The sequence below is a fragment of the Anneissia japonica genome, unplaced genomic scaffold (assembly GCF_011630105.1).
Source record: "Anneissia japonica isolate Jap-2015-1 unplaced genomic scaffold, ASM1163010v1 scaffold1430_len515961_cov162, whole genome shotgun sequence".
In the NCBI taxonomy this organism is placed as follows: domain Eukaryota; kingdom Metazoa; phylum Echinodermata; class Crinoidea; order Comatulida; family Comatulidae; genus Anneissia; species Anneissia japonica.
The window spans coordinates 332,046-343,836 of record NW_022693412.1 but is presented as its reverse complement, the minus strand read 5'-3'; the positions used below and the strand labels follow the sequence as shown (position 1 = coordinate 343,836).

The 11,791-nt window shown below is 33.4% G+C and overlaps 1 protein-coding gene across 5 annotated transcripts; it reads right to left on the bottom strand.

Annotated features, from left to right (window-relative positions):
* Positions 1–5,856: 5,856 nt before the first annotated feature.
* Positions 5,857–11,472, bottom strand: LOC117100718 (vertnin-like). Of its 5 annotated transcripts, none has more exons than XM_033240510.1 (4): positions 11,240–11,472; positions 9,137–10,057; positions 8,149–8,319; positions 5,857–7,815 (listed from the first exon to the last, which is right to left on the bottom strand). In XM_033240510.1, exon 4 carries the CDS (start codon positions 7,036–7,038, stop codon positions 5,986–5,988), a length of 1,053 nt encoding a protein of 350 aa, XP_033096401.1. In that variant the 5' UTR covers positions 7,039–7,815; positions 8,149–8,319; positions 9,137–10,057; positions 11,240–11,472; the 3' UTR covers positions 5,857–5,985. The 5 variants fall into 5 exon arrangements, with proteins under 5 accessions (XP_033096401.1, XP_033096396.1, XP_033096398.1 ...); XM_033240505.1 differs by having other exon boundaries at positions 7,051–7,815; XM_033240507.1 differs by having other exon boundaries at positions 7,051–7,815; positions 11,389–11,465.
* Positions 11,473–11,791: the final 319 nt, after the last annotated feature.

The following is an 11,791-nucleotide window of genomic DNA, read 5'->3' as shown; positions in this document are numbered from 1 at the left end:
CAGTCATTTTGAGTAAAGACAGCTGGCCTCCGTTCTTCATGTGAATATCACCATTGTTCTGGTTAATGTCTTATTGAGTTCGTAATAAATCTTTTTTAATCAACATATTTACTTTTAAAAAAATAATGCAGTTTTCATAAATGCTAATATTTTTATAGTAAAAAACGGGGGAATTTGGTCATGGGGTGGGGAGAGGTGTTCTCATTACATGTGTAACCCCTCCCCTTGGAGGCTTCAGCTATTAATGTATTATAAGGCAAATCTCATGATTCTTATGATATGTAGGCCTATTCCAATAATAAAAGTACGGTATTGATTTTAAATAACTTTAAAGAATCTCACTATTGGACAGGTTGACATTGAAAATAATAGGGTTTGCTGCCAAAATCAGTAGATACCTGCTCTAATAGCACAACTATTGTTATTTTTACTATAAAAACGGCAGCCATTTTGAAATTCAAGATGGCCGCCATTTATGATCAGTGAGAAAATCACCATTGGACAGGTTGACATTGAAAATATAGGTTTTTTTGCCAAAATGATGTTGATATTTGCTCAAATGGCACAGTTATTGTTATTTTTTTATGTGAAAATGGCGGCCATTTTGAAATTCCAAAATGGCCGCCACAACAATCTCGGAAAAAATGGATCCTTGCATTTTTTGATTCACCATACCCAAAATATCCAGAAAATGCAATAAAATTGCTTTGGGCAAGCCTATCTCGCGAAATGACACTTTTAAAATCATGTCGATACCTGCTCTAAAAGCACAATTATGGTTATTATTTCTGTGAAAATGGCAGCCATTTTGAAATTCAATATGGCTGCCATGTATGATTCGTAAGTATCTCACCATTGGACAGATTGGCATTGAAAATACAGGGTTTGCTGCCAAAATAAGTTTATACCTGCTCTAATAGCACAACTATTGTTATTTTTACTATAAAAACGGCAGCCATTTTGAAATTCAAGATGGCCGCCATTTATGATCAGTGAGAATATCACCATTGGACAGGTTGACATTGACAAAATAGGGCCAAAATGATGTTGATATTTGCTCTAATGGCACAGTTATTGTTATTTTTAATGTGAAAATGGCGGCCATTTTGAAATTCCAAAATGGCCGCCAAGGCAATCTCGGAAAAAATGGACCCTTGCATTTTTTAATTCAGCATGCTCAAAATATCCAGAAAATGCAATAAAATCGCTTTGGGCAAGCCTATCTCGCGAAATGACACTAGGGTCCACACTAATAAATCTAGCAGCGAAGACTCAGCTTAATGCAAATACTAGTAGCTACAAGGAGTTTTACAAAACACTGAAGGCAGTATGCATCTCCTCATAACAGATTCATCTCTTCATACCAGATTCAAAGTCCTTTGTGTGCTGACGGCTTCTTGCTTATGTGTTCACACCTACAGTACCTCGGCCTCGCATGTTTAGTGTCAGTTCCTCAAATAAAATATACTCAAATGAGAGTTTGTATTAAGGAACATTTTGTATCCATCTGTATTTGTCACATTTAGTTTAGTTTGTGGTGCTACACTTTAGCCTGTGGCAGTGGTGGTTTAATTTCTTCTACAAAGTATAGGTGGAAAGTTTTGGAACGGCCACTTGCTTGAGAGTTCACACCACCCACCTCGGCCTTAGGTTTAGTGTCACCGGAATATGCAATATCGGAATATGCAATATAAAACAGCTGTTGATAACCAAGATAAAGACAATCGGTGAACCTAGAGCCCCCCTTTTTAGAGGCCATTTTTCATTTTGAATTTATACTGTATTTTCTACATAAAACGTTTGAGTAGTTTATATATGGTCTACTGAATTCCAGGATCGGAAAGCATAGGTATTACAACCAAGATTATGGCGGTCACAGGGCACTTACAGCCATTTTATTACCAAAAACCTAGTTTTGTCGACCATTTGGATTTTGACTGTATAGTTTATTTTTACAATAAAGATATTTTTGTAGTTAATATATTATAGAGTATTTGAAGGTAGTTTTTGAGACATCGACGCGACAAGTGAAAAATTGTCAAATGTGTGGATCATATCGGTATCCTCAAATCAGATAGGTTCCGGGGGAGCTGTTGTCTGAGTTTAATAACTTTCTCAGCAAAAAAACTTGTTGAACCTATGAGCAAGACTTCATTTTTGGTCCTTCCAAGAAGCTTGTTAATAATCTTAAAAAGGCGTCATTGGTTGACTTTACAATTTTCAACAAGAGAACAGAAATGAGAAGACCTAGCAGCGTGTAGAGTCTGTCTCTTATACACATCTAGATGTGTATAAGAGACAGATTTAAATTATTCAAAAATTAAATAAGTCATTTTATTTAATAACATCAGTAAAATTATTTATTAAATCAATTATTGTATTATATTATTATTCAATTATTTATTAATTAGTTAATGTAATCGTTAATGAAAAAATGATTAAATCAATTATATTCTAATAATTGTTTATAAATTAGGGAAGATATGTAATAGATTAAATAAATTATCAATAAAAATATTTGTTAAATTACTTATTTAAATAAATTAAAATTAAATTAGTTTATTATGTTATTACTGAGGTTTATGCGGACATAATAATTTATCAATGAGTCACTTGGGAGCGCCCAAGTGATCGCAACATTTCATCCATTCTCAAATACAGTTAGTTGACACCTTCCGTAAGCACGCGGCCAAAAAAGCTGTGAAACTTTATTCAAAAGAGAGGGCGTTTTGAGTTTTGCACTGCTACTTTAATTTTGTACTGCTGCTAGGGTTTTGCACTGCTGACTCTGTGTTTTGCACTACTGACGCTGATTTTGCACTGCTGACTCTGATTTTTGCACTGCTGACTCTTATTTTTGCCCTCGGCGGCGTGTGCGAAGCACAACCATAGAGGTTTAATAGCTCTATGAGCACAACTCAGAGTCAGAAGAGGAACGTGACATTTCGATATGGTTTCATAGTCAGATTTGCGAAAAAAAAAACTTCAGCTAACCGTATTTCTCGGCTGAGACGTCAGTTGGAGTTGTAATTTTTTATGGCAAGGAGATTGTGCAACCCTTAATTCGGATTAAGGGAATTTACGCCTACAAACCTTGTAGTTATTAATATTTTGGTTATGTAAGAAAATATTTATTTTTTGGTGACGTCGCACTCACAATATAGTTAGCATGCATACGTCATAATCTATATTACGTCACCTTTTCCTTGGAAAGCAAACTTTCCCGGCGTGCTTTTTACATGGATAAACAAACACCACTGCTTTGCACATGAATGCCTTGCCTAGCGAGAGGGTATAACAAGAAAAAAAAAAAAATGCATTATGTACTATTGTCAATGTTTATGATCCGAGAAATTTGTAATCAACTACTGTTTTTGGGGTAGGGGGTATCATTTATGCTCATAACTCTTGATTAGTCAATGGATTTATATGATGTTGGTATCGACATTTAGCCTATAGATCGGTCAGTATTTCAAACTGAAAAGTTTTGAAACAGGCAGAAATTGACGTAGCCAGAGGTCAAAAGGTCATTAACCTCCACAGAAAAGTAAATTTATTCTCAATTCATTCACAAACGTTTAAAAATCTACAGTTGAGTAAATTTGATACCAATTAGTATTTTCTATTATAAATAAGCATATGGCACATAAAAAAATGATATTAACAAGGAAAATGTATAAACTGATTAAATGTACTACTGTCATTGGTTTATAATCCTAGAAATTTGTAATCAACAACAGTTTTTGGGATAGGGTTAACATTTATGCTCATAACTCTTGATTTACTCAATGGATTTGTATGATGTTGGTATCAACATTTAGCCTATAGATTGGTCAGTCATTCAAATTTAAGAAGTATTGAAACAGTCAGAAATTAACGCAACTAGAGATCAAAAGGTCATTGACCTCCACAGAAAATTTGTAAAATTATTCCCAATTCATTCACAAACGTTTACAAATCTACAGTTGTGAGTAGATTTGATACCAATTAGTATTTTCTATTATTATTAAGCATATGGAATATAAAAAATGATATTAACCAGAAAAATGTATAAATTGATTAAATTTACTACTGTAATTATTGATTACTTGTGTAATCAATGGCGATGTTTGAGGTAGGTGTTAACATTTAGGTTCATAACTCATGATTTATTGGATAGATTTGCATGATGTTGGTATTAACATGTAGCCTGTAGATTTTCCAGCCATTCAAATTCAAAACGTGTGCAGAAATTGACGTATCTAAAGGTCAAAAGGTCGTTGACCTCTGTAGAAAAATGAAAATTCTTCCCAAAAACCATGGCAGATATTCTTTATGGCAATACAATGGAAATATATAGTGGTGAAAGTTATGTTAAAAGTTTCCCATTCGAATAAAATAAATGAGCGGTACTGGATAAAGACAACTTGGTTTCTTGCTTCAAACAAAATATCCATTCATAGAAGTATTTTATGAAGATGATCCTATCCAAGTGAACCTAAAAGGGTCGGGGACCAGGACATACAGTACATTCGAATTTAGATTAAAATTTGAAAGGCAAATAGGAAAAAACAATAAAACAGCAAACGGCCATATTGTAGTGGTATCTAGCCAGATAACACTTAGGGCGCCAAACTATTACACGCAAAGTAGGATACGAGACGAGTTCCTGTAGTTTGTCAGACTAATTTATTTCGTCACTTCCCACCGACCTGGTGACTGAATATAAATGTAAAAAATATAAGATACAATGCAATAATAATAATATTAAAAATTAAAAACTGATCATCAATACAACCTCAAACAATAATAATAATACTGTACTTTCAATAAAATCTTCACTGAGAAACCATAATATCATGTAAAGAGACTAAACTCTAAACATCAAGTACATGCATAAGTTAGTCAGTTACATTTAAGTCATGAAAAGTAACTTCATATTAATACAATCCATAATAAACATGTTACAGTACACAAGTTATGCATAATTCACAATATGCTACATTAGTGTAGAATCATAGAAATTAAAGCATAAGTTATAAAGCTAACTTAATGTTAAAATAATAGAAATTAACCGTGAATATTAATCAGAATGCAATAATATACTTAGCAATAATACATAAAACATTGGTCAAGGAGCTACATAAATTATGGCGCAATACAACTGCACACTGAAGCTAGCATCAATACACGGAACTTTCATCAAATGCTATCCTTATCGGGTCCTACTAAATAGCTCCCGGTAGCGCCCGGTCATGTTTCTTAATTAATTAAGTTCATGCAACATGTTAATAATATATAAATATCACATTTTATGCCAACAATTTATGTAAAAAAAAAATTAAATATAGGCCTAGGCTACAGTTTTACTTTTCGCTTAATGAATAATATTAATAATTGAAGGAACATCCTTTAAATAAAGGAACATCCTTTGTATAGGCGATTCCTTTACGTTTTTAATAAATGAAATTGATATTGTTTATAATTTATTTTACACGACATGCCCGTCCGTAACTAGGGGATGAGTGTTTGGTATAGGACCCCCTTTTGACCACCAGTTTAACGTAGTCGTATTATAACTTTCATTAAAGAAACACTTCTTTTTAATCAGTTTATTACCGTAGTCGTATTTTATCATAACTTTTTTCATTAAAGAAATACTTTTGAGTTCAAATTGGCCTATAGGAAACCCCCCATTCCGCGTGTCATGCCACTCCCCCTCCTTCCCCATGAACCTGGTTACGGGCCTATATCTGTCTCTTATACACATCTAGATGTGTATAAGAGACAGCCCCCAATGATATCCTTCGTCAGGGTAGTACTGTAGCTGCTAATGACTAATTTTTCTTGTATTTAGGTATAAAACCAAAATAAAAATCAACAAGTGTCAAATTTCTTCTGCAAATATCATTTATTAAATACTTGATACAACATAATTCATAAATCTATATGTCGTCGCCGGTAGAAGTACGGCGATTTTTTTTCCTATAAATAATTTGCATATATTTAAAATCGTACTTTTTGAGTTTTTGCATTTTTCCACCGTCCACCGTCCGTTGAGCAAATGTGACTGTTTAGTTTTTTGGGACCTTTCATAAAGTTACGATATACATTTTCTTTTTCAGCCTCACTTTTCTTCACCCAATTTACATGTTTTACTGCAAACTTTGCCATCCATGGTGCAAGTTTAAAATTGCCTGTTTCATGTATTGCTCTACGGATATCACAGAGCTGTAATTTAACAATATTATTAATTCTATTAATTAAGTCCGGCAGTTTCAGGGTTTTCCAATTCACTGCTAATTTCAGGATATTATTTAAGCTTTCATATGAGTTATTCTTCCAATCTAACGGAATCCATTTGTTTTTATTACGAGATTTGACAACATTTTCCAACAATTTATCTGTTAAATTCCTAAAATAATTTGCAAATGTTGGTACCTCATTTACATATTTTTCATGCAACTCCATGGCTTTTTTTAAATATTCATATTCCTCTTTGCATGCCATAAGTCCTGTTGCGCCAAATACCGTATCCATTATTTTTCTTCTTTCGCTGATTTCCACACCAATCTTAATTAGGTGATGACTCACATTCTTTGATATGTGCTGCATGCATAAAACTAAATCTAATGAAGGGAAAACACTTTTTACTGCCTTTGTTAGGGCCTTCTCTTCATCCGAACCAAAGACAAGATTCATTCCACTCATTTGTGAGCCTACAATTGAGTCCTCCAATTTACATTGTAGATGGGATAAAAACCGGTGATAGGTCGTAAAGACACCATCCCAATGAAGAAATACCGGTCCCAACATGATCGGGTGCATTGCCGACTCTTTTCGCATTAAATTTGTGTTGTGATAGACTGTTGTCGTAACATAGCATGCGCCAAGGTTAAATGTCCTGTCAATTCCCAAAACACTTGGGTGTGTTGCATTTGAGGAACAGAATTGAATTATGTCCTTTAATTGTTCTTCATAATAAATAATTATATAGGGAGGCTTTCCTTTTGTTTGAACAACTTCTTGAATAAATTCTTGGATTGTGGTGGAAGTCATTTAGCACATTTATAATATCATCTGCTATGTTCTTTCGACTTTGCTGATCTGGCTGAGATTTTCTGGTTTGTAAATGTTTTGCATTTTGTATTTGTTTTAAATCTCTGGGTGCCGTACTTGATCCATTTAAAACTAGTTCCTGGTAAACTTCCCGAGGTGTTTGAGTTTTCACCATATTTTTCACTTTCTCGGTAACGGCTGTGGCGGTCCTTATATAGTCAGTGTTCGTGTGCTTTCCATTTCCATGAGGTTGTGGTTCGGTAGGGTATACACCTATATACTCTACGACTGCAAGATTTTTCATATTTGTAGGTATTGATTCGGGACATTTGATGACAGTTGAAATCCGTTTCTTGAACGATTTGTCTGCTTTCAGTGATACATAGTACTTTCGAAATACCAAAATTTTATCATCACTTGGCTGAGGATCAAGTGGCACACGCTTACGGTTCTTGCAGATACAATATTGTCCATTCACAACATCAACGTAATATAAGTTGTTTTCACCTTTCATGACATATGTATGAACCTTTGCCGACGCACCTTGTGCCAAGGCACCACAATCATCGACGTACATGGCATATTTGCCTTGTTGGCGACGTAACACATTACTTTGATTTTCAACAAGAAATATACATTTTCCTTAAGTCCATCGGGCACGTTGCAACCACTGGGAGATAATTCCATCATCGTATTCAAAACTTCTTCTGGGTTCATAAATCGACCAGGCCCATTCATCGCCCTAATCATTTGCACAGAAGAATACTCTTTAGACAGCTGCAAAGAAAAAAAAATTACATCATATACATTATATAATTACATCATATAAATGGAAAACAATCAGCCAATCAGCATCAACGAGAAGCCAAACGACAGACAAATGAGTTTTTACAGGACTACATTCGTTGAGAGCTATGCTACACGATGTATTATTATGTCGTTTATTATAACACTGTATTTACCTTCCTTTGATGATTTTATTTTTTTTTTTTTGAGAGTGCTGCTCGCAAATGAGCGAAGCACTGAAGCTTTCAAACATGTTATATGCGCCGCAGAGCTTATTCGAGCATTTATGGTAAAGAGCATCAACGTCATACTGTAAATAATTACCTCATTCAACGGGGACAAGTCTTGTTCAGGCAACTGATTGTGTGTAGATGAATATTTCGATTGCTTTGGGTTAATTGGTGATAGTTTTGTATTCTCCAATGAAGAGAAAATGTCGTCCTTTTCTTCACAAGTCTTAGAAACATTTGGAGACTTTTCTACTCGGCGAGTTTTCTGAATAATAAATAATAATAATAATAATAATTAAATAATAATAATAATAATAATAATTATAATAATAATAATTAAATAATAATTGTTGTTAATGCACGATGTACTTCACAAAGTATCACTTCTCCAACAATAATTAAATAATAATAACAGGGCCGGCGGAACGTTTTTCAAAAAAAAAGTGGGGGGGGGGCCACTTATAAGATGAATGGGAATATGAATCATCAGATCTGGAAAAACCTAGGGGATGGGGGTCAACATTTTTATTAAATATTAATAATAATTAAATATTAATAATGATAATAATTAAATAATAATAATAATTAAATCATAATAATTAAATAACAATATTAATAATAATAATAATAATAAAATAATAATAATACTAAAGAAATAATAATACTAAAGGAATAAGTACAATCGGTTGAAATTACTTCCCGCTTTTGAAGTAAATCCGTAGTGTAAAAATGAATCTTATGGAAACAACCAAGATATAATAGAAAGCTAGTTTTTACTTTACTTTTTAAGTATGACGAACCACATGTTAAAGAAATTTTAAGAAAAAAAAGTTAGTAGGATAACATAATACAATACTTTTGGAAAAATTGTAGACATTTATTGTGCTCTATTTGCATCAGTTATTGATTATCAGATACTACTGGTACTAGTACAAATAGCCATCAAGACATGATGAAATGTATAGTTTTATTTCTTCAGCATAACTATCTTTAACAAGGCCAATATTGTTATTGATTGGCCTATAGTTAAGCATGGGATCAGTAGGTGCAGTCTAAATAGGCCTACACTTCATCGTACATACCTGATGTGGTGTTGATTTAGCACGTCCAAGTTCTGGAAGCTCTGGTTCAGGGCTACTTTCAATGGTGATTGTCACTGGCCCGGCGATCCTGACCGGTAACAGGGGGACGAAATGGTTTGGTGTCCATGTGCCCGTTGACCCAGATGATCCAAAGACCGTCCACATTATACGTATTGGCCGTTTGGTAGAAGATGTCCTGGGTGTAAAGTGTTTATTTAGAATTACGAAACAATTGTCAACAAGTCCGTTAAGCGGTGGGTAGATTGATATAATCGGCCTTTCCAGCACAGATGCAGCCGCATGCATTGTCCATGCAGAGGAAAATCCACCTTCTCTTAGACAGTCCTTGCATGAAATCTCGAAGTCGGGCGACACATGACTAATCCTTGAGCCAGCATGTATGTGTTCATAATACAACTGGTTCTCCAACATTTCTAGTGCTGTCAGTAATCTTATTTCGGTTGCTTTAGATTCGCTTCCATACATTGCGACGGAGAGTGAGTTAAAAAAGCAGTTCCCATCTCCGCTCACAGACACAGGAAGATATTTAGGGTTCTGTTCAAACTTCAGCAAGATGTTCTCTGCCATGCTGTCTGGCCTACATTGTCCATGTGCAACCAAAGTTTCAATGGGCAACTCCATACTCCTCATTCGGATCCGCTCCAACGCAATAGAATCTTTCAAGTTTCCTCCTTTCACAGCATTACGAAGTCTGTTCAACGAAGCATTGCAGTCGAACGGCTCTACACAGCACTGCCGGCACAAATATCCTGGAGGAGGTTTCTCCAAGGTGGAGAAATGCGTGTCAGACAACACTTCGCAGTTTTTATGATGCCATTGGTTGCAATTGCCACAACACACCGTTTCAGACTTGCAACGTTTGCCACAAGCACCACAAGGGTACTTAACACGACGATTAACCTATGAATGTAAAATAATAATAGTAATAATAATAATAATAATAATATTAATAATAATACAGTAATAATAAATTGATGTTTATATTTCTATAATATATATATATATATATACAGAGTGAATCAGTTAAATATTTGTATATATATATATATACAGTATAGATATATATATGCATATATAATAATAGAAAGGTTATGTCAAGCGTGAATTTACTCTACAGTTGTTTCATGCAGTAGTAATCTTCAGGAGTGAGTGGATAATTATCCTTAACTGTTTAACCTTTGCTTCTCTATAGAATTCCTATAATAATGAAAACGATAATAATAAGAGTAGACCTAATTTGTTTCTCTATATTATTATAATGATTAATAATAACTATAAAATAATTCTTATTTTAGAAATAAATTATAATGATGTACTAATAATTATTCTAATTTTTAATAATATTCTATAATACCTGTAATAATAGGCCTAATATTAAATATGCAACAATAGGAAATGAAACGGGCCACGGAAAAAATCTTTAATTCAATCAATCAATCAACAGGGAATTATATAGCGCCTATATCTACAATAGAAAATAAATTGGAAGATCTGTAATTACAACGAAGTACTATGGCGCAAGTTGTTCAAGAACACAATAATTTCAATTACAAATCAACAAATTCGATGTGATGAATCCGATGAAATACCTCAACAAAACTCAACAGAACACACACAGCGTAACAACAGGCAACAACACAATTAAAATTAGGCTCTACTAAATTTATGAAATCAACTCAAAGTTAAATTTCACTACAATTATGAAATCAGACTTAATGTTCAATTTCACTAAAATTATGAAATCAAACTTAATGTTAAATTTCACTAAAATTATGAAAGCAAACTTATGTTAAATTTCACTAAAATTATGAAATCAAACTTAATGTTCAATTCCTCTATTATAATTTTACCAATTTAAGAAATCCAACTTAATGTCAAACTTCACTACGATTATGAAATTAAATTTAATGTAAAATTTAAAGAATACTGTATTACAGAAATTGAACTTAAAGTAAAATTTCACTAAAAATTAGGAATTACTAGTCACTCACTCACTTTCAAATTCAAACTCACTTAAAACCTAATCAAAACACACTAGTCACTCACTTTCAAACTCAAATTCAAACTCACTTAAAAACTTACGGTAATCAAAACACTAGTCACACACTTTCAAATTCAAACGGATATCTATCACACGATCGTTGGTATGTAATCAAAAACAGTGGTAATGCAACAGCATCAACGGCAGATCAAAAATGATACACTTAGATGAAAAATCACATCATATATACACGTTTCACGGACCGCGCTATGTTCTTTCATGTAAAGCAACTCAGTGTTTTAACTGTATATCCTTTGAATCTTTTGTATGTTGTCTGTTTTCGCACACTTCAGCATCCAGCTGCATAACGCTTTAACACCTACAGTATCAAACGCGGTTCATCGTTCATTCATTAAACAATAAAATATTGTCAGTCAAGATATGTCAATCATACGAAACCTAAGATTTATTGTAATTGAATTTAAGTTGATGGCTTAAAATTTTTTTAAAAGTATAACTTCAGCATTTAGTTGTATAACCCCCAATAAGGGGACATTTATTTATTTATTTTTGTATCATTAATATCAATGTAGGCCTATCGCACATTAGTTTCAAAATATTCATCCAATATAAAGAAAATTCATGCAACCTTT